The sequence below is a fragment of the Ursus americanus genome, chromosome 31 (genome assembly GCF_024610735.1).
Source record: "Ursus americanus isolate L20-20 chromosome 31, mUrsAme1.1.p, whole genome shotgun sequence".
NCBI classification, from domain to species: Eukaryota; Metazoa; Chordata; class Mammalia; order Carnivora; family Ursidae; genus Ursus; species Ursus americanus.
The window spans coordinates 4,961,705-4,985,658 of record NC_142157.1 but is presented as its reverse complement, the minus strand read 5'-3'; the positions used below and the strand labels follow the sequence as shown (position 1 = coordinate 4,985,658).

At 41.3% G+C, this 23,954-nt stretch overlaps 1 protein-coding gene across 3 annotated transcripts in view; it reads left to right on the top strand.

The window, feature by feature from the left end:
* CCNY (cyclin Y) overlaps positions 1-23,954 on the top strand; it is a 214,024-nt gene that overhangs the window by 141,184 nt on the left and 48,886 nt on the right. For 2 of the 3 annotated variants that reach the window (XM_045786369.2, XM_045786370.2), the window contains exons 2-3: positions 2,367-2,441; positions 17,771-17,805. In XM_045786369.2, the coding sequence (XP_045642325.1) occupies positions 2,367-2,441; positions 17,771-17,805 (110 nt within the window). Of the gene's footprint in view, positions 1-2,366; positions 2,442-17,770; positions 17,806-23,954 lie in introns of those variants that run through there. The other variant, XM_087857872.1, reaches the window with a different exon arrangement.

Sequence of the window (23,954 nt, the reverse complement as noted above, 5' to 3'; positions counted from 1 at the left end):
GTGACCATTATAGCATAGAACCCTTATCTCCAGGGATTGTCCTCCAGAACATTCTTAAATTTAAAAGCAACAGGGTCTTAATTCCCTAAGAAGTGGCAGTCTTCTGGTATTTTGGCTCCACTGTTGGCTTGAAACAGAAAAACTACACTTTTTGCTTGTGGTGTTTTACAAACCCCTAGTGATCATTTTAATAATAAAGTGAGTCTTCAAGAAAACTGGTCTGCATAGGGTGGCCTGCTTCTGTGTTTTTCAAATGTCTAGATTAAAATCTGTCACTAGACAGACTTCTGCCCACCCCATCCCTGCAAAGAAACCCCCCAAAAACTGGTGTGGTAGATGAGTTCGAAATAGATACTAAGGGCACAAACCAAGAAATTGCGGTGCTGACACCGTCCAAGGCTAGGGGACTGAGTTTTTTTGTTGCTCTACCACCAGCATGGAACACTGCAGGCACCTCGTTTTTCGGTCGATACTTCTATGGGGACTGTAAGTCAAGATTTTGGAAGTTAACAGCATCCATTGTGGTTGGGATTACATATATGCCCTCAGTTTTCATATGCTGGAGTTCTCAAAGAAATAATTGAGTAGGACATTTGTTATTTGACCTTTTTATTTTATTGATTTTTTAAAAGATTTTATATATTTATTTGAGAGAGAGAGAGAGAGGGAGAGAGCGCAAGCAGGGGGAGGGGCAGAGGGAGAAGCAGACTCCCCGCTGAGCAGGGAGCCCAATGCGGGGCTCAGGGATCCCAGGCCCCTGTGATCATGACCTGAGCCGGAGGCAGACGCTTAACCGACTGAGCCACCCAGGCGCCCCTGACCTTTTTATAACAAAATCCGCCTTGAGCAGGACACCCCCTAATAAAGACTCATTTTCACCTGATTTCTGCCCAAATTTTATCTAGTTCAAATTGAAGCAAGTCTGAAAAATTATGTTTTTTGGCTATCTTTCTCCTTCTATAGCCTCTAGCTATGAAACTGCTGCTGTAGATATAATTTTAATAGTTGTCACAGAAGAAGGACCAGGTAATTGAAATGTCATTTAAGATTCAGTAATGCATTTTTTAAACCAGGCGCTAGGTCAGGAGCTGTAGTCCAGTAAGCCATTGGCTGATGTCGGGAAGATTGCCTCACTTCAGAGGTTTGCCGAGGTGGGTCTCTGTGGATAGGGGTTAGGTGTTGCTTCCCATGTGTATATGACCATCCTTTTTTCCTTTTATTTTTGACTTAATTAGCTATAAAAGTTAAGGATAGATACCATCTATTTTTACTGGGCTTGAGTAGGTTTCTTTGCAAATTTATTAAATAATTGAACTCAAAATAATTTTCATTCTGATGCTAGAAGTGGATTTGAAGACCATTCTGACTTTCTAGTAATTTTGGTTTTCTCTCTTCCCTCGCCTAACTGAAATCTTTTGTTTTGCTTAACTATTTTTTCCCTTTGGAATCTTTAAAAAAAATTTTTTTTTAACTGGAAAAACTCTTCTAGGATGGGATTCTTAATTGTTCATAGTTTCCTGACAAGCCTGTAGCTCTTAGGGATGTTTTGAGGCAGGGATTAGAATGCCAGATGCCCAGAGGGTGGAAAGGTTTGAGAGTGCGGGGCATACCTGATGGGTGTCAGGGAGGCGAGGGGGTTGATCCCTGGGGCTGGAATCTTAGGTCCCACCTGAAGGGGCCAGCAATGCCGCATGCAGCCCATTGTGACCATTACCAAATATCTGACTGCTCAAGAGCAGCTGGAAATACAGATTTTTTTCTTTGTGCTATATGTTTGAAATATAAAAATCATTATATGTTGACTCAAACTTTTAAAAAATGTATGGATCAAACGAAACGTATCCATGGCCCCAGATTATGCCCACAGTTGGCCAGTCTGCGGCCTTTGCTCTGAAGCCTAAGTTGTGCCTTTTTTAGAAAATAATACTCTTAATCAAGCAGTTTGTGGATGCTGATTTGGCCGAGATATTCTATTTTAATCACATTTAACAAGGAAATACCGCTTCAATAATGGTAGATTTTAGAGGACTCAGTTGTAGCACGTAACTCCCCTTAATTGAGTGTCATAGCTCTATCTTGCTATTTCGTAGTATCCTGGGTGCAGAACAGACTTTAAAAAAAGAAAATGGAGTTTTAGGCCAACAGATCTTCCACCAACTATCTAATTTTTATGTGTGACTTTCTCAGAGTTCTAAATAGCAGTGTTCTCAGTTGAACGTAGAAGAATGTATTAACATAATAACTTAGGTTTTTGCCAGAATCCTTGAATGTATTAGCAGTTTAAGGTTAAAAAAACTGAACATTAATCTTGACTCTCCTTAGTTATCAAATGGATATTTATGTATTTTCTTTTTCTTTCTTTTAAGATTTGAACATGGAATTCAATCCTTCAGACCATCCCCGGGCCAGCACAATATTCCTCAGTAAATCTCAGACGGACGGTAGGTTACTAATTTATTTATGTTTTTAAAACAAAACAAAACAGAAGGCTCATGTTGGCAACCTAAGTCTTGATTTTCCACTAGATGTGATTCTCAAGGTAGAAGTAGAATCCCCTTTATTAACCCCCCAAACGTATTGTTTGATGGTGTTCTCTTGGGGTTTCTTCCTTTCATATGTATTAAGTTATATTTTTAGAACTAACTTTCTTTCTTTCTCTCTCTCTCTCTCTATCTGTTTCTCTTTCTTTTAAAGATTTTATTTGTTTATTTGAGAGAGTGAGAGAGCACAAGCAGGGGGAGAGTGGCAGGCTTCCCCCCCCCCCCCGGACACTGAACGGGGGGCCTGATGTGGGGCTCGATCCCAGGACCCTGGGATCATGACCTGAGCTGAAAGCAGATGCTTAATGGATTGAGCCCCCCAGGCGCCGCTAGAATTTTCTGTCTTGGAGCAACTATCCGTATTTTGCTAGTCAGCTGCAGTATTTCTACATAACGTTCTATAGTAGCAGTTTTTACGGCAGAGTCAGACATTTTCCTGTAAGAATTGATATGTGCATAAATCTCTAACGATCAGAAGTGTTTGTTTTTTTAGACAGTTTGTAAAAGAAAGCAAAATATAATCCTAAAATCAAATCAAATCAAATCCCTATTATCTCTGTTGTGCCGTTTGAGAGTTGAATTAAACCTGTACACTAAGGGTAAATGTTTTCTTTTTGCCAAACTTCTACTACCCAGCTTATTCTGCAGTCTTTGTGGTTTGTCTCAGGTGTGTGTGGAATTTCTGTTAAGGGTTTTTCTCTCTTTTCAGCCTCTAGCTTATCTCATTGTTCCCTGGCCCTTGGCTTCAAAGGACAGATAAAAGTTATGCAGTATTGTGAACATGAATCTTCTCAGTTGGTTTCCTGTACAAGAGTAGCCAGAGAAATGTGTTACATGACCGTGTAGTGACTAGGATATTATATTACAACGCTGGAGTCTTGTGTAATTCAATCCCTGACTGTTTTGGCGAATCACTCAGCTCTAATTTAGAGAAAATCCTAAATTGACTAGAAAATAATAAAATATTTAAAAGACAGAGACTTCGTTTATAAGAACAGAAACCTTATTGTAATGGTTAGGTGGCAGTTTTGACATGCAAAATGCTAGAGTGATATTGGTGATCTTTACTCAAGCAGGCACTGACTTGATCTGAAAGAATTTGGGGCATTTATAAAACAATCAGTGTTTCCAAGCATAAAAATAAATCATTCTAGGCATCAAATACCTGTGAAATAAGTTTTAAATGTATCAGGTAAAAATAAAACAGAATCTTTATTTCTTGGCCTGGTAAAGTGGGAAGCCTTTGGGAGGGGTAGGATTTTGTAAGGGAAGGACAGTGACAGGGGGGAGGAGGGTTTGGGACAATGAGAATCTAAAATAATTAAATTTTGCGCTTAATGATGCAAGATTGGCATACTTTCAAGTTTGGTTCCTGTTTCCTGTGGCTTCAGGGTACAGACCAATATCATTCAGGAAATGTTCTAACTGGAATCAAATGGAAGTGCAAAAGGGCCTCTAAGTAGATGACACATACCTTGATTGTCCTGGTAAAATGAAACTCAGCCATTTTCCGACCTAACAGAGGAATTGCTCCACAAATGAGTTAGGGAAGTGTATCTTCCCCCTTACCTTTACTACAGATTTCACTCCCCCTTCCTCTTCTGGAACATCAGGGTATCGATTACTCTGACCCTTCTCTTTAATCCTTCAATTTCTTCCTAAATGCTGGATCTTTCTATTCAACATGTAAACCTGTTTGAGTCACACAGGAAATACAAGAAAAGGGAAGATAATAGCCTCTCCCTGAGATTTTCTTCTCTGTTACTCTGTTCAGTGACAGCTTCTGTACCATCTCTACTTCTCTTTCTACTCACTTGTCTACTGGCATCTTGCCACCACTGCCGTTCTGTGGAGCATGTGTCGTAAGGTTGCTCAGGGACGTCTTTGCTTCTGTTAGCTCCTGACCTCTTGTGTGGCATTTGCTGCCACTGACTAGTCCTTGCTCCTTAAAACTCCTTCTCTTTTGACTTTTTATATTCAAACAGGCCAATTTGCTGAAAACAAGTCCCTCTAATGAACAATCGCTTTATAAATAATTTAAAAAATAGGTTTTAAAAATATGTAAATAGGGTAACTTTAGCAAGTTAATTCTTTGGTGAATTGATTATCAGTCAGGGAACTATTTGGGGAATTGGTCCTGAGAAACCCTCCCTTTCTTAAAGGTCCTTCTCAGGCATCTTTAATCCAGTTCTCCATTCATCCCTCTAATGTTGGTATTTTGTAGGGTTCTGTGCTTTATCATCTTATCTTCTGGGTTTGCACACGGTTTCTCACAATGTCCGTTTCAGCCACAATGTCTAGCCAGGTTTTTCTCTGTCCTAATCCAAATTTAGTAACTACAGTTAATGCCCTGCATTTCCTCCTCTACCCAGGTCCCCAAGCCAGGGGAGGTCTTGACTTTTCCTAGACTCATCCCTCTCCCCAAGTCCCACCCGCTGGCAGTAGCGCTGGAGCTGACTCACACTGACTTGCAGGAGCTGGTTGTTCACATTTCTTCCCATTTCCAAGTTCAGTGACACCGTTTTGGGAGTTTGAAAACAGCCACAATGGGAATTTTTATCCCATAGAAATTGACAAATGCTACAAATCGGAATTTTTTTAAGGAAGCTATTAAACATTTACCAGCACACCATTACCGCCAAGTGATCAAAGGTGTATTAATTTTCCTTCATGAATGTTCCTTAAACCTGACTACTCTTTACCATTACCATTGCTCCCACCTTAGTTGAGACTCCTGTTTTCTCCGTTGGGTTACTACAGGAGCCTGTGGACTCACCTGTGACCTCATCCCTTTCCAGTCTGATCGTTCTGATTGCCAGGTCAAAAGACTTGCTGTAAATCAGATCTGATTATGTTCCTTGCTTGCTTAAACTTTTTTAATGGCTCCCCAGTTGCCTTAGAATTAAATTTCAGACGCCTTAGTGTGATAATGGACAAGGCCCTTTATGATCCATCCTGCCTTCCTTCTTAGCCCACTTTCTTCTTTTGCATCTCCGTGCTTCAGCCATATGGAATTCCTTGCAGTCCCCCCGGTGTACCAGGTGGCTTCCTGTGCCTTTGCATTTACCTGGATTTCCCCTTCTGTCTTCTACACTGCTCATTTCTTCAGTCTCCAAGCCTCATTTCAGCTATCACTTCTTCCCTGAAGGTGTCCTTCACTCCTCAGGCTGGATTAAGTGGGCCTTTGGTGAGTTCCCGCTATAACTGTGAATGCTTTCTTCATTGTCTGAACCATATTGTGGTATTTGGAACTACTTTCTTGTCTTTGTTGCCAACTAGCTCCTAGAGGGAAAGTGGTAATGGATCTCAGTATTTCCTGTGCCTTGCTCTGCCTAGTACAGAGGATACGTTTAACTTAGGTGACTGAGAGAAGGAAAAAATAACAAAGCCACGAGACATTTTTGATTCGCTTCTGGTCATTCATTGCTTGCACAAACTTATGTTTTCATTACAAGACCTCCATACTTCTAGGGGCATTAGAGAATTCCAAAATTGTGGGTCCCACCTATGCCAATTTATTATTTTTTTTGGGAGAAAAAATATATATAATCTAAGATTAGAAGGCACACAGCACCTTTTAGATCCCTTTCTTTTGAATTTGGTGATCTTCCCTCTCTTCTTCAGGTTGTTGTACTCCTTCAGTAGTTTGCATTAGGTTTGTGGGTAGGAGGCTGTTGTTGGGGTGATGACAGTTCTGTTAGGGCACCTCCTGCCTGGGACCCCAGCCAGGTGCTCTTTTGCCTTTGCGGTGCTGTGCTCTGCAGACCCGTCATCCTCTTTCCTTCTCCAGCACTCGATGGTCTGATGAACACACTCTGTCTGCCATGCTCCCCACTGGCCAACTGTTCATTATTCTGCTCTAGCTGATACCTGTATTAAGTCATTAGGAGTTAAATTAGAATCTACTAAGTTCCTTTTCCCTCTGATATCAAAGAGATCTAAGTTGGCCTTGGATCCTTTTTTTCAGTGTTCAGAAGGAGACTGGAAACTTTACCATAACAGAATGATAGTGGAGTGCTTGCCTAATGAGATCTCTGCCAGCTGGCTGAAGTTAGGGATATTCTGTCCAAAGCCAGACTGACTGCTCTCCCAGTCTCTTCTTCACACAAATGGGATGTCATTGCAGAATTTCTTTGTATGAGAGCCACTCAACAAAGAAAGGACCAAGGGTTCCTTTCGGGACCGGGTGGGGTTGCCAGGTGAGAGAGAAATTAGTTTGCTTGGCCTACCTTGGCTTTTCACGCTATCATTTTGGCTTGTGGGGAAGAATTATAGTTCCTAGTGGTTTTTCCTTTTCTATACTATTTTAATTCATTGTTTTCAAAGACATGAGAGCCTACTTTTAAGTACTAGGAGAAAGCAGCCAAACCACATCTTTTTTATTTTAACTAGTATGGTTTCTAGAGGTTCTTTGCCTTAAAAAAGAATTTGGACAAAAATAAGAACTTACATGTCTGTGTTTGTGTGTGTGTGTGTGTGTGTATGTGTGTATGTAATCTGTGTGTGTAAGAGTTTCTTGAAATAGTTAAAGGAATAAAAACCAGTGTCTCTTGAGTGACTTAAAACCAAAGTAGAAGCGTTAAAATTCAGAAATAAAAATATGAGCTATGGTTTTCTTTGCACGTTCTTTCAGAAATACTGAAATTGAAAAAGATGTTTCATGGCCTTCCTTTCTTCAGGGTCATGTTTTTGTTCCTGGGCAGTATTGAACTTCTCTATCATGAGGAGACCAACCTTTTTGTACCCCTTTCATCTGGCATTTAGAAGCAGCTGACCCCTGTGCCCTGCCAGGAATCTCTTCCACTTGAGTGTTCCCATGAGCTTTCTGTCATCCCCTTTCCTACATGTCCCCTGCTCTCTTTGTCACCCTCATATGCGCTGTGCTCTGCCGTGCCCTTTTCTCCACGTCCCTGTCTATCACTCTGTGCGTCTCCCTTACAGTTTATCGGGTTCCATAGGGAATATTTTTGCTGTTAGATATGGAAGAATCCATAAGACCCCAAAGCTCTTACACCAGTGATTTTCATTCTTTTTTTTTCCTTTGCTTACATACTATGGAAAATAATTTTGAAAAACTATGAACTCCTTTGAACATTTTTATGTTGACTATAAAAATTTTCCATCCTATCAAAGGGTGTAATTTTTGATGTATTTTAAATATATATATTTTAAAATAAAACTATATCTCTTTAAAAAATGTTTCAGATGGTATCTCAGTATCTTAATGATTTGGTAATTCAGCATAAATCATTTAAAAATGTATGAACAATTCGTCTTTAACAGTTGGAAATTTCATATGATTTCTTTTTCATCTTGAACTTGTATTTCCATGTCATTTTCTCCACAGAATTTTATCCTAATGTAATATATTTCTAAGTCATTTATCACACCATCATAGTTCCATTTTATGAAAATATGGATCTAAGTTTAATTTTTCTCACAATTATAAATCTCTAAATGTTAAAAGTAAATTCTGGATTGATGTATCGTTATTATTATCATTAGCCCTCAGTTGATCAAAACAACACAAACATATTAAGATTTTAATGAATAATTATTAAACAGAGAAGTGTAGTAATTTTTAGAAAAACCTTTCTTACTGAGATGCTTCTGTGGCTGTTACATGTTACTGGCATGAGGTGCTGGTCAACATTAGATTGTTTTTATAGATGTAAACGCTGAGGAACTTTGTTCATATAGGCACATATGGGAATAGGAGATTTATTATAGTAACATCACTAAATTCTGTTTCATCTGATTCATATGTCAAAAAATCTCCAAGGGATTTGTCATCCAAAACCATTCTTAATGATCAGCTACAACGTAATCTTGTTCTCCTTCAACTTTGTTGACAGAAAGGAGTTGGAATCCCTTGATTTGCAAAAGAGTTTCTCACCCAGTTAGAGGAGCTTCTCACTTCTGTAGCTTCTGGGAAGTACACCAAAAAGACTTTACCAGACATATGAATGACTTTTAATTATATCTGCTGTTAAAGAACAACATTTCCATTTGGTGGTGCCGGATTTAACTGAGACACTTAGGAGGAGCCTTGGGAAGATAAATTTGTGATTCATTTCAGAACACCTTGCCTGATTCCTTTGACCCCATTGCAGTCTACATACCCCTCGAAAGAAGGAGCGGTCTTCACTTTATTGTTTTGATTTATCGCATGTCTTTCTCGCATTTACATCTCTATGCCATGTACAGTGAGTAGCTCATGGGGGGAACTCTAATATGTGTTGAATGAAAGATTCCCCACCTGTCCTTTTCCCTCTGACCTATTGTTTTTTAACTTCTCTTTTGATTTAAATACACTTTTGTCACAATGTTATATGTCCTTTATGTGACCTTGTTGGCAAAGCTAGGCAGCATTGTCAAGCCAGTCAGTCAGATCAGACTTACTTTCTGTCAGAAATGGTCTGATTTCATTTCTTTTCAGTTCATGTCACATGTCAGTACACATGCACATGACCACCTTCACTCTATATGATTACGGTAAATGGCCGGACACGGAGGACGAAGTAAGTGCCTTGCCAGTAGTCTGCTGGACCTCTGTGCTCATACCTGTGCTCCCCTGGATCTCTCCCTCAGAGCCTGCATCTTTGACAGAGTCTAAACACTGCAGAGGCGTGGTGCTAATAGAAACTGTCATCCCTGTGTGATATCTGTAGACTGAGAGGCAGAAGTTCCCACTGTGCCCCTGGTAGAAATGTCCACAGGACAGGGCAGATTCCAGGCTGTGCTGCAAGTTGTGGAACCTGGGTTAAAGGCAGCAGCCTTACCCTTGCTGTCTGTTTTGTCTGGTGCCCTGGGAGAGGTCTTTCATGTCAGGTTGGTGCACGTCCAGGGCTGGGTTGGCATGCCTTTTTCTGAGAAGTGGAGAAAGGTAACTGTGAAGAAGCAGGTGGGGACGGAGTCCCTACCTCATACCTCAGCCATGTTCAAGAGTTCTTTGAACACCTAGTTTCAAGACTGCTGCTCTAGTCCAGCCCTGAATTATCTGTTGACAAGATCGTTTTGGGGGAAAGAATGATGAAAACTAGTATAGCCTTACCTTATCTTTTCCTTCTGGTCTGGGGGAGTAGATGCCCCAGAAATATTAGAAGTCCCGAGTAGTGAAAGGTCAGTCCATAAGTAGGGGCTGACTGTGATTATCTTTAGCCTGTGGCGAGCTCCTTCTTGCAGGGAATCATGTTCTCCAGTTTGGCAGCCAGGGCTCTGAGACTGACCAGAGGCTCTTGAGTGCCATTAGTTAACTTTATAGTTATGTGATCTCCTGGGTCATAATTTCCTGTAAATCGGTAGTGATCGTAACTGTCATTAGTAGATTGTTGTCATGAGGCAATAGGAAGATGGCTTGAACTTACACACAGTAAGCAGTCAGTCAGTGCTTACGGTCAGTCTCTGCCCTTGTGCCTGTGAAGCAGGTACTTGGGTCCCTCAGTGCTGACACCTGGGACTCCCCTGAGCCATTCTGTCCCAGGACCTCAGGCAAGGAGAGGCCATCCCTTACCTTGGCGCTGTAGTTAGGTGTTCCAGATGCACATTTCCCACTGCCTGAGAGACATTCCATCTGGCAGACCCACAAATCCCTCAGGATTGTTATGTCTAAATTAGAAGTCACCACCTTTCCTCTCCTGTCTACTTCCTTGTCCTGTTTTTTTAAGGATAAACCCACTGTCGGTCTGGGTCCCCAGCCAGCAGCCCGAGTCCTGTGATTAATGTCTTGTGTCGCATCTCTCCCCTGTATACTTGGTCTCTCTTCCTTCAGTGTCATGACTCACAGCTCGTATTCCCTCACTTGGTCTCTGACCATGGGCCCTTTCCTACCTTCTTGCTTCCAACTCTATTCTCACTTTTCTTCCACTTTGGTATCAGAAGGATAGCATTCTGAAGCACAGGTCCACTAGGACCCCTCCTGCTCAAACTGTCCTTTTCCAATGGTTTCCGCTCACCCACAAGGGACAGTGAGCCCTCGGCATGGCATGCAGCCATTCCATTGGGCCCTTTCAGTCTTCCCTGCCAATCCTCCCCTGCCTCCTGCTGCGTGCTCCCACAGTTCTGAGCTGCTTCCAGTCCTGAAAGGCCAGGCCCTCTGCTCTGTCACACTGCAGCGGACACATCATCCTTGTCCGCAGTGCCCTTCCCTCTTGCCCAGGCCAGCCCAAAGTTTGCCTCTTAGGTGCTTTCCCAGATTGCCCACATTTCATCCATTCTGATAGTTCCCCAAATGTAACATCTCTGAAATCAGAACAGGCAATGGCTTCTCAAAATTTAATTGGCAGCATTTTTTACCTTCCTAAGTGGCAAATAGAATAAAGGTGTACCATAAAAGCAGTGGCGTTAAATTCAATGCAGTTTGTATATTCCTGTCTTGTGGAGTTCATTTTTTTATGGTTTGTAAATAAAGAAATAGTGGGTCGATGTATCCATGAATTCCATGTTGCTTTAGATAGGGACTTGTTTTCCTCATTTTGCATTCTCTGTATCAAGCATAGAGGCTAGCACATCTCAGAAACTTAAAGAGAAAATGGATTGAGTGAATGAAGTAATGAAAGAATGAAGGCATGGAGTCACTCCTGGGCAGGCATGCTAGGGCATTGTGGCAGTCTCTCTGACAGGTGGCTTTCTGGTTTATGCTGCCACATCACTTTCTTCCACCTTTCCTAACTTCACTAAAGAGGGACAGGTCCATTATTTGAGGGCAACGGAATGTAGGTTTTTGAGGCCCAGGCAGAGTATTTGAACTTCGCTCTCCCAGGGCTGAACTTGACATAGCCATCCCACTCTCAGGACAGCTCTCCTCTCTCTGCAGTCATCTCTTGAGCTGCGCGAGGTGGGGTGCTTCAGGGTCTCTTGGCCATGCTAAGTAATTAAATTAAATGGACAAGGGAGGTCTTTTTTGGGCTCTGTGGCCCACTTTTCTTGGAAGGATTGCCTTGCCCCAGTGTCTGATCTCTTGAGCCTTCCGGTCTGGAGGACACTGCTTGCACAGTACAAACTCTGCTGAAATCAAATTAGACTCAGGATATCAGTTTTTCCTCAATATATCTTGTACTCTGTCGTCTCACCTGACCTGTGCTTTCCCCAGATTCAGTTGTCGGAAAATTTCTCAGTGAGCAGAGACCCAGAGTCCAGGCTTGGGGTGGTCATTCATCCCAGTGGGGGTAGAGCTTCATTCCTCTCTACCACAGCTGTGTTCTGCTGTTTACTAGCACCCTCTGGTTTGTTAGTTGTAGTGATAAATTCTTACTTTTCTACAACTTCTTTCAACTCCTCTTTCAACTGTGAGGACCTTCAGTCTCCCTCCATTTAGCACAGGCTAACCCTTTCTGTACTTTTCACAGCTTCTCATGTTTATAGCCTGCCTTGAATGGTTGGTGTTTGTGGTCAGCTCCTCTGTGACATCTGGAAGGCAATTGAATTTCATTGATAAATCTGAGTTAGTCACCCTGTAAGAGCAACTAATGCCTTGGAAAGACTTCCTGAAGATAGTGATGTATTAAAGCACAACCTTCTGGAATCAGCCTGCTGGAGCTGCAAGCCTGCTTCCATCACTATCTGTATGAGTCTGTGCATCTGATCCGTACGGTGTTCCTGAACCGCAATAGAATAGAGTTCGTGCCTCCTTGTGGCATGGTCAGGAAGACTAACTGTGTAAGCTGTCCGAGCTCTGGGCACAGAATCGGAGACGGCAGAGGCTCTCAGGAAGTGCCGTCCTTATTCTGGCGTGCAGGCACCCATTTGCTCACTTGGATTGAGGTTCTTGCCTGACCTCGGTCTCTTAGGTATGGGTCCTCCTTTATGCTGACGGCAGCGCTGCACACTGAACCCTGGGTCTGACTGGTAGGAGATGGGAAACGGTGGTTTCTGGGCTCTGCTGTGCCCAGACCCATCTTTTTCTGTCCATGTTTCTTGATAGGGATAGATCAACCCTCTCATTTCAGAGTTGCTTCCATACCCCTTGGAAGCAAACCAGGAATAGGTCAGATCTGAAATGGTAGCAACCAACATTTGATAGTAGTCCTTTATAAAAGTATAGAGAGCTCTTTGAATCTCACCTTAAAAAATCAAGTGATAACCTTACTACCCTGTGCCAGAGTAGATTTCTGGTGGGTCAACTAGTTGTAGGTTAACTGTGATGAATATAATTATAAATATCTAGAAACAGTATGAGTGAATATTAATCTCAGAATGGGGAAGGGAGCATGTAAGCTTGTAAGACCGATAGGAGAAATTGCCTAAAAATGAAAACTTATGTCAGAATGCATCCTAAAAATTAAACCATCAAATGGGAAAAATACTGTAATACGTATGACAAAGGATTAATACCCTTATGTATTAAAGATTTGTTATACAACCAATGACATGACTAATGTACCAGCAGAAAAATGGGCAACATTCTGTTGCACGTTTATATCTAAATCTATTAAAATGCAAAAGTGCATATAACACATCTATGTACATATGCATAGAGAAAAGACTCCCTTTGAGAGGATACACACCAAAATACTAAGTTATCTCTGGGTTGTTGGATTGTATATTTTTTTCTTTATGTTTCTCTGTATTTTCGTAGTTTAAATTTTGTGTCTTTTTCTTTATACTGCTCAGTATTTTCCAGTGTTTTTCACAGTAAGCATACATTTCTCTTATAATCAGGCAAGTTCTGGAAGAGTCCACTTTATTTAGGTTTCTGTGCTTCTGGGTAAATCCTTTGGCCCTAGATATTCTCCAAGGCAAACAGAAAACATCTAAAGTTAGCTGGCAGTTTATTAGATGGACACTTGATCTTTGAATGGTTTTCTCCATATGCCTGTACCTACTTCTGCCACCTATTCTGTTCTCTGGAATCTTCTGCTCTCTGCAGCTGATCTGCCCTAGACATCTTTGCAGTTTTTCTTATCTTCTCATTTTTGTTTCATCTGCTTTGCTTATTTAGATTTCGCTTTGAATGTTCAGAATATCCGCTTCCTCTGTGCCCAAATTTAGAAGTAAATGCAGGTCGAGGACCATTCAGAGTGGGCTGGAGTTCTTCGGAGAAGCTGCCCTCCTGCAGTGTGGGAGAGGCACCTTGTACACCTAGTACAGGGCCCGTAGGTGTGGGGTGATTGTATTCCTACACTGTCTAAACCTGTGTGCCGGTCACTGGTGTTCATGACTTATAGCCCTGTGAAGCTACAGGCTTAGACAGGCTGGGACCTCAGAATATCTTTGCATTTGCCTTGGAGCTATGTTCCCTAATGGGACTCAGTGGTTGTGTTTTGAATTAAGTGAGTGATTGGATTCACTGAATTATTGAAAACTGGAAGTTGTGTGGTAATCTCAAACGTATTATAAGAAAAATTAATATAATCTTTTGATTGTTTAAAGCCTGATCTGTGCTCACCCACAGGAAAAAGGAAAGGAAAAAGAGAACCTTTTCTTTTGAACCAGATTTTATTGGTCCCGATTGACTCTGCTATCCCAGCAATCACCTTTACATCTCAAAACAAAATTTTAGAATCCTTTATATTGTTGTCAAGGCCTCCCACTTGAATGGCCTGCCAGTCCTTCTCATCCAGAGTGGTGCAGCTTAGCTCTGTTCGTATCCGGTCCTAATTATCTGTTGTCAGATGGAACTCGTTTCGTGCTGGCTCCAGGCAGCAGTGCCACTGCCCTGGGAGGGAGGGTAGCGCGAGGAGGGAGGAGCCTGGGAAACCCGGCAAGCCATCCCCAGGCTTCCCCCTTCTCATCACTCCTTGCCTGGGCCTGCATGGGCTGCTTCCTCATTTTCAAAGGAAGGATTTTGGATTACCTATTTAGGACTTATTTAGTTCTCATATTTTGTGTCAAATAGTGGCTGACATCTGCCACTGGAAGATCTATTTTAGAGATGGAACAGGGGAAACCAAGATAATTTTTTAAATGCCTATCTGTAAAAGAGTTAGCTGTAATTGCTTTTAGATTGTTAACAAATCCTCAGTAATTAGGCACTTTGTTTTTGATTTTTTTTTTTTTTAGAAAGTTATATTTTTGAGCTGTGTTGGAGATTCTCAAGATGACCCCTCCGCACTCCCCCCTACCCCTTACCCCACCCAATTCTGGTGATTGAGTAGGAGGAGTCATAGCCCTCAAAATACAGTCATACTCATGGCTATCACTTATTACAAAGAACATATACAAAGCAAAATCAGTACAAGGAAAAGGTACATGGGTGAAGTCCAGAGGAAAACAGGCACAGGCTTCCAAGAGTCCTCTCCAAGTAGAGACACGCAGGATGCACTGGGTTTTTCCAGTGACAGCCCATGACATGCACCAGCCAGGGAAGCTCCTTAGAGAGCCAGAGCCCAGGATTTTCATTGAGAACTGGTTAAGTAGGCATCCTCTGCCAATATGTACCAAAGTTCTAGACTCCCAGGAGGAGAGCAGGTGTTGAGCATAAACTACTGTTCGCACAATGTAAGCACAGTGAGCTGCTTTCATTGGTTAGGGAATGGTAGGAACCCTCCCCAAATCCATATTCCCAGACACCAGCTTAGGGCCTCCCTCGCAAACAGGCCATGTCAGGGATGGCAGTCAGACCTCCTAGGTTAACTCTTTCCTGCAGAGAAGGAGAGGCACTTCATCCCCCCCACCCCATACCTTCAGTTGAGGTACTGGCAGTATGAACTAGCATCTCCAGATTGCCAGGAGAGAGAATTTGTCCAGTTAGGAATTGGTATCTGCCTGGAGTCAGGCAGTTATGGTCAGGTCACCTCGTATAAGCATGGATATTGGGAACTATTTTTGTTTGTGTGGGGACTGGCAGTTGGTTTGGGGATTCAGGAGACACTCACAAGGAAGTCAGTCATAGGAATGCATGTATGCAAAAGCCTTTCAGGTACTATGCAGACTTGATTTTACAAAGGTCGTCTTAGTGGCATTACACAATAATAGAGAATACAAAATAATACCGTGAACCCAGATTTCAGGTTAGATTCAGCCGGCCCAGTTGCTCTGAGTGAAATAGGAGAAGGTATAGGTATTCGTTTGTATAAAAACAGTGAGTGCCTAAGATAGTCTGTAATAGATTTGGATACCTTATTTATTCTTAGGTATTTTATAATGTCTTAGTGAATTTTTTTACTATTCTAATTGGAACTAGTTGGGCTTCATGGAAATGGCCTGATTCTTCCCTGAGATTTAGTTTCGTAGGAGATGTACAAGAATAGTATACATTTTTACAGTATTCCTACTTGTTTTGTGTGGTTTTGTTTTAATTTTTTTGTTATGAACTTTCTTGTTAAAACTTTCAGCCCATGCTATTGAAGATTCTGATTTTCAGGCCTCTCTCCTATTTTTGAATAATGCTTAATTTTTTTAATAGTTCCCGTATAGAAGACGCTCTAATATTTCTTGAGGCATGGATATCTTTTATCTGTTGGAGGCTGGGTGATACTGGGCATTAACGTGACCTTGGAAGCAGTTCCCATAATTGGGAGACACAAAGCCTCTGCACAAACCTATTTCTGGGATGCCCTAGGAAGGACTGTCACCTATGGAATTTGCTAGAAACCCTGCCAGGTCTACTTCCTGTGTAGAAAGTGTTTCCAGATCCCTTCAGGCAATGGGAAACCACTATAGAAATATCATCATACCCCCTGTGGTGGAGCAACCTTGAATAGATGCATAGTAATTTAGTATTGAATCAATGTAAGGAAAACATGCACACGTGCACATACACACACACACACACACACAATACATGCACACATACAAGGTATGTATGTCAGGAAGTTAAAACCTAGTGCTTCTGCCAGACTCTTATTTTTTCTTTTGTTGTGGTTCACATACGGATGATGCTTATTTGGAATTAGGTCAAAAGAAATCATGCAGGCTCCACAGTGTGAATAGCAGACACCGTCTCCTGCTATACATGCCCTTGAGCTGCAAGGGTGCCGGTCCTGCCTCCAGCATGGCCAGGCTGCCGCACAGTCCGTGTGCACTGCATGCCAGTGGCCTGCAGGTGAATCCCTCTGATGGCCAGGTACGGGCACCTTCTCTCAGCAGTATCCTCAGGCTGGTTTTTGCTTTGCGTCCCAAACATCTTTGAGACAGGAAGAAGGACAGCGTTCATTCCAGAGATGTGATAAGACTTCCAAGGAAAAAGGAAATGTTTCCTTGTGAATTGAACAGAACATAAACATAGGAAAACATTTCGCCAGCCCTTCAGTCAGCTCAGCTGGAGGGCTTTTGAAAACTAGTGAAGCTGCCTTGGGTTATGGACTGCCAAGGAAAAAGTCCTCCTCAGATGAGCTGGATTTGTATGCTGTTTGTATGTTTAGGATACCCTGAGGTAGCATTACTGATTCCTGGCGTCCGAGGATGTCATCTCCTTGAAGGAAACCTGTTCTTCCTATCCTCTACAGTGACCTACTCCATAAACGTGTCAGCTGACTAGTGTGTACCCTCAAAAGTAAGTGTTTAGGAAAAAAGAGGCAAAACTCAATGATAGTAGGTTATTTCAAGAATCCTCTGGGTTCCGTGTCACCCTTCTACTTCTTCGGGGCTAAGGACCCCTGTTTTGGGAAGCACTAAGGTCTGGTGGAAGGAAGGTTGAGCCATAATGCACAGACAGTAGTAGGAGAAATGACTTTTTAGACAGGGCAGTATTTTTGTTGTGAGTTTTACCAGCCTTACTGAGGGGAGAGGGTACTGAAGGTGCCCCTGGGGAAGAACTCCTAGACAGAAACCTGGTTTTTTCATTAGCACCCTGCCTGGAGCATGACTGGTTTCCATGATAAATAACACTTCTAAGGTGCGTTATCTCTCTTGTGTCTTAATGCTGTTGCAGGTATTGTTGTTATATTTTTATATTTCACCCAAATTGTGTGGACCTTTATGGGTCGGGTTGGGTTAGAAATAAATAGTCTTATTATTGGTTAATCCTTCTGAATTAATGGATGCATACAAGTTTTACGAAATTACTACGTAATGTATTTTTTAGTTACTGGAAAGCTGTTCCCACTCAGTTAATCGTAGCTGCAGTTGTTCGGGTGCTGTACTTGAAGTGGGTGTATATTTTGCTCTGGTGGCCAAGTTCAGATCTGCATTTGTGCAGGTCACATAGTTTTATATATGGTAATTGAGCATCTGGGTATATTGGTTGGTGGAAGGATGGGGCCGTGACACAGGAGGCCCAGTCCTCAGCAACCTGCCCGGGGTTGGCATGCAGGTGTGTAACATTTCTGTTGCATCTTTTGTTTTCACAGTGAGAGAAAAACGCAAGAGTCTCTTCATTAACCATGTAAGTGAAGCTGTCTCCTTGTGTTCTTCATATGATCATGCTGCGTAAAGAGCTTAAATAACCATGTCTGGAATAGGTGCAAATGGTTCATGTATTTTGTCAATATGTGGAAGAATGTGAAGAATGCTGTGATGTACTTGTGCTCAGTTTGGTTTGTAATTGGACAAGCATGGCTTGGTATTCCACTGTCCGGAGTGTTTTTCCAGAAGCCCCACACTGCTGTTGTTCATGGGAAGGTGTGTGTGAATAGTACCACAGCACACACTATGCCGGTCCAAATGAAAGCCACTTCTTTTAAATTTCTAATTCTTCCCTTCTTCTACCCCACCCCCAAATTACTGGTTTTTCTCCTGTAACTCACTTCTGTATGAATTGTTTCTATGAGGCTGTCTGCCTCCACACACACTTTCTTCTCCTTAATTGGTATTTATAGATCCAGTAGAGTCTCTTTGTTCTTTGGTGCTCACGGAAAGAATAAATTTGGTAACACTTGAGTTTTAAAAGGATTTAAAAAATTCAGCTGCAGTCTTTTGGCCAGTTCTGAGCAGTGTCTCCAGCTCCTGCGGGCCAGGCCTAAAGTGTCTCTTTGAGATACTTTGTCTTCCTCGAGCAGCGAGCGCGGCTGTGTGGCTCCATCTCTGCTGTGTCCACCCTCCCACTAACACCTCCGTGGACACCCCAGCTTGTACCCCTCAGGAATGTGGACACCTGCCACTTTCCTCTCCCTCTAAATATATGCCTCTTTATTTAGGAAAGAAAACTGTCTCCATGAGGTATGGAATGATGAAGTAGGTGAATTGCCAAAATAAGTATGCTATAAATTCTCATACTGAAAAGAAGAATGATGTATTTGACCTTACAAGGGTTTTTCTGAGAATTTCTAAACTGTCTGCCTTTAAGTATTTGTGGATTTTGAAATACCTGGCACGGAAGCTGTGTTAAAGAGACTTAAAGCTGTAATATTGCCTTCCCTGCCCTTTGGAAATCTGGACAAAATGCAGTTGAAAAGAAATTCATAAGCCAGACCTACGCTTTCACAGGGGCTCATGCTTGGCCTTTAGGAGACTGATAATTCCCTCTTAGGCAGAGTCCTTATACACATGCCTATACGGTGTTCGAAGGGTCAGAGAGAGGGTCTGTGGTTTTTATTGGATTCTTAAAGCATTCATGACCTCTTCCCTGGCCTTCTCAAATTTTGAAACATCAATGTATAAAGCATCTGTGAAATTAAAATTTATGTCACAGGGAAAACATATACCTTATTTTTAAAAAAGCAGTATATACCTAGACACAGAAATTTGAGTGATTTGAACTAATTTTATAAATCCTTACTTTTCATTTCTTTGTCTGCTGGATGCTCTCGGGTACTCTCTGACTCATTATTAGCACTTCTGACAAGGAACTTGCAAGGAAGAGAGAAGAGCTGAAACTGCAGACAGATTACCTTTCCTGGTCATTGCAGCTCTATTAAATGCATTTTGAAGAAGGAGGAGGGTAGGAGTTCGTCCAGGCCACCTGTTCTGATTGTGGCTAATGAGACAGAGATGTACTCTCCTAGTGTTAATCTGCAGGTCTGTTTTTATATTCCCACTTCACCTCACACTTGTGTGCAGTCCTGGCACACACTGACTACGTATCTCTTGGACCCAGAATATGGATTAGAATGGTAGGCTGTGCATTGTAACCCAGCTCAGCCCTCAGACCTCTGTAAAACATCTCTCCTGACACAAAGAGTGAAATCACACAGTTGTTGAAATCTGCTCTGATGTACTTGTTCCTATATAAAAGAAATCTCCGTGTTGTCTTCCCTAACAGATGACTGTGTAACAACATGACCCTCCAGTGTGTGAATAGACCTAGTTGCAAACTAGCATGTTGGTTCTGGCTGTGCAGGGAGAAGCCATTGGAATGTGCCATTCCAACCAACTGGAATATAATTTGAGTGAAAATACCTCAGATTCAATTAGGCTAATAAACCAACTGTGCTTGTCAGGTTTTGAGACACTTGGGAGTTATAAGCTAGAGCACTAGATGGAGGATAAATCATCATCATGGTCAGCAGCAGCAGCAGTAGTCTATTGAGTACTTGACCGTGTTTGTGCCAGAGTCTGTTCTAATTGGCTGAACCTACTCAGTAACAATTCTGGGTAGATACAGCTTATCATTCCATTTTACAGATGAGGAAAGTGAGGCACAAAGAAGTTAGCCAAATAAGCAGTGGACCCAGGACTGGGAACCAGGTGGTCTGGCTCCAGAACTCCCCTCTGAGCTCTCATCCTGTATGCTTCTCAGTGGATGATACCAGTTCCCATTTGGATGGAGGTTGTTAAACTTGTTTATCTAAAGTTAGAGATGACATTTATAATTAAATTTTTATAGGATCTTTTGCAGTATTCATTTCTGAATATGGGCCCTAACTAAAATTTGTAATCTGATTTGTTGTTGAACTGTGGAATGGCAGTTACTCTTTGCCCTTGCTTATGAAACCTCTTTATTTTTTATTTGCTTCATTGTGAGGGATGTTGTTTCTTTAATTTCTCCTTTAAGTTTCTGAAGAACCTACTTAGTACACGTTGCTAAAATAACCTACAAAGAGGCTATTGTTAAAGAACAATGAAAGCAGTGGCTATAGGTAAGCCATTTTTAGAATGGCGGGGGGAGTCAGCTCTACTCCTGGGTAGTGATGATGGCGGGGGAAATAACTTCCACTAGTTGGAGGAGAATTAGGCTTTTCTGGCTCCCAGCTAGCAACACCTTAGCAAGTGACAGGAGCAGACTTTGGGAACATTACGCAGGGAAAGGATCAGTTGAGAATGGACCGCTACCCAGGCTGGAAAAGAGATGGGCCTTTAACTGGCTCAGAAGAACCAAGACAGACATGAAAGATTAAGTAAAAGGAGGCTTCTTCTGAAAGAATTATTATAGGTTTTAAAGCTTGAAACCATTTGAGGATAAACCTCTCTAGGTATTTTGACAGTTAAATCACGGTGAATTTTAAAGATTAGTATTCTACTCAGCGTCTATCTATGTTTTAGGTGTAATTAGTATTAACAGTTGTAGGAATATATAATACATTATGAAAGACACTTAGGTTTTTAAAAGAGGGTTGGGTAAAGACCTTTGTTTAAAGTTTGTACTTTATTCAACATTTGCTAAAGCTTTGCCTTTGCTTTTTCTTTTTAAGGTCAGCTATTTTAGTGAATCTTTTAATTAAAATGTGAAGATCTCTCTTATAAATTGTGAGTGCCATTGCAGGTGTCTGGAGTCTAGAATCACTCTTGAAACTCAGGGAAAGCTCAAGCCTTTTACTTTGGCCTAATTTTTCTATGACATCCTCTTGCCATTTGGTGACAGCATACCTAAAGTGAATTGATCATTCTGAGAAGTTTAAAAAAAAAAAAGAAATTTAAAAGAATGAATCACAACTCGAATGGCTGACTACCGTACTTACTCTCATGAAAAACAATTATAATATTTGTCTTAATAATGAGATAGGTGATAGGTCTAGAAACTTTGTGAGAGAATAAAGTAACTATAGGGTGTTACTTATCAGTTAAGCAATAGTCACACTGTTAGCTGGACTTAGAGCCAAAAGGATTTTGCTCAAGCCCTAGACCTACCACCTGATAATTTGGGGACCTTGAAAAAGTCTGAAATTCTCAGTTCTCCTGTTTCATAGATTAGGACATAATTCCTGGCCTACCTGACTCAAATGTTACAACGGAAAGGAAGGTGATTTGCAAACTAATTGTAACACTATGTAAATTCGTTGATGTTATTACTATTACTGCCTCTTGGACTATAGATAAATTCTGTTTAATTTTCCAGGTTCAGTACAAAAACTGACAAAAGTCTTTCTGGTATTTAGAGTATGGATACAGTGTTTTCATAATTGTTAAGATCAGGGTGGAATATATTTTCTTCAACTTTGGGAATACTGCTGTGTAGAGAGTTGATGGTCTTCTTAAATAGTTAAATTCTGAATTGATTTTTGCCATCTAGCTTTAAATGGGCTAGGAGTATATTCCATTATACTCTACATCTGTTAAGCCATAGAAGTCCAAGAATGAAGTGAGTTTGATCTAGGAACTGAAATTTAAAAAAAAATTCTAAGCCTTGGTTTGCCTCTTTGGGAAATTTGCTCTTAATAGAACACAAATTTATTGAATAACTGCTATGTTAGCATCAATACAACATGCTTGGATGGTATGAAAGATTTTCATCTCAGTAAGATTTTAAAAGTCCAGGAAGATCAGAGGATCCAACTTATATTTTGAGATAATTTCAAATTTGTAGGAAAATTTTAGTAATACAAGAGTATAGGATTTTCACAGCTAAGGGAACCTTAGATACTCTGGTTCTCACACACTCATTGTACTTGACACAGGATGGGAAATAGGGGGCATGCTTTGTTATTTTATCTCAGGTGTTTTTTTTTTTGAGTATCTAGAAATGATAATGGTGTCCACACTGATAATGTTGATACAGATGAGAAGTTGGTGTAAGGTGTCAGGTCCTCGAGTGTCTTGGTTATGTCTATAAAACACTTTCTCTTGTCCTGTTTCTCTCCTTTTTCCTCCTCACCCACCCTTCCCTTTCTTCATTCGGTCACTCTCATTATGTGGCACAAATAAAGTGCGGCTTGTAAAATGTGATGGTGTATACAAATACAGGATAGCTAACAGGTGGAATTGCTTCCCTGGTGCCTTTGTAGGTCATTTGGAAAACTGCATTGTCCTTGTTAAGACACACAAGTGAAGGGGTCACTGAACCAGTGTCAGGATTTGTCCTGGATACTTCACGGCATATTGTCGGTGGGAGTTGCTGTATTTGAAAGCATGATCTTTTGTATATGCTGTTAGGATCTCATCTGTGAATAAGCCAGCACAAATTCTTGACCATGGTTGCCTGGTTTTCACATTGCTTAGACAATGCTGTATGGGTGGAAGGAGCTGTTCTTATAGGACTTCAGTCTGTGGCTTCCCAGTGCCTTTGTTGTCGTATACTAAGGGTGGAGGGGTCACAGCTGTTCCTTACGTGAGCTGGACAGGCACCCTCTTTACTATGCCATTTTATTTTTTGCTTTTTGCTCTCTATCCTCAGTTTCAACTTCCATCACCTCGCTTAGGGATTTCTAGAGTAGAGAAAGCAAAGAAAAAACAAGAAGTCTGAGAAGAGCAATGACTTTGCCGGAAAAGCCCTTTAAGAAGCAGACCCTCTTGCCCCTTACCCTTTAAGCAGAGGCTCCCACCCCAGCATCTCTGTGTTACAATCTGTTCTTTTACTTTATATAAACATTGTTATACATACGTATGTTCCATAAAGTTATATGTGTTATATATGTTATGTAGTCATAAAACACATATCACTTTTAGACATATATATTTAATTTTTTTATTGAAAAATTTCAAACTTAATAGAAGTTATAATAATAATAGTACAAAAAATTCCTTTATGCCCTTTACCCAGATTTACCACTTCTAAGCCAGTGTTTTATCACTTTCCACCCATACTCTGATCATTATCCTATATCTTTCTTCTGAATTGTTTGGGAGTAGATGACCTGCATCATTTCCTTTACATCCTAATACCCCACTGTGTATTCCCTAAGAACAAGGATATTCTCTGTATAACTACAATATTGTTATCAAAATCAAGAATTTAGCATTGGTAAAATTCTTTTTAACTGTCCATCATCCAACTGTGTTAAGTGGCCCCATAATGTCCTGTGTAGCATGTTTTTCTCTGGTACTGCTTTCAGTCCAGGATCACACATGGCATTTAGTGGGTATGCCCCTCAGTGTCCTTTAATCTGGAGAGGTCCTCAGCCTTTCTTTGTCTTTCCTAACACTAACGTTGTTGAAGAATACAGGGCCAGGTGTTTTTTGGTTGGTTGGTTTTTTTAAGATTTATTTATTTGTTTGTTTGTTTGTTTATTTGAAGGGGGGAGGGGCAGAGGGAGAGAATCTTCCAGCAGACTCTGAGCCCAACACAGGGCTCAGTCTCATGACCCTGAGATCATGACCTGAGCTGAAACAAGAGTCAGAGGCTTAACTGACTGAGCCACCCAGGTGCCCCCGTTTGTTTGTTTGTTTTTAAGAGAATGCTTCTCATTTTGAATTTGTCTGAAGGATTTAGGAAAGCATTTG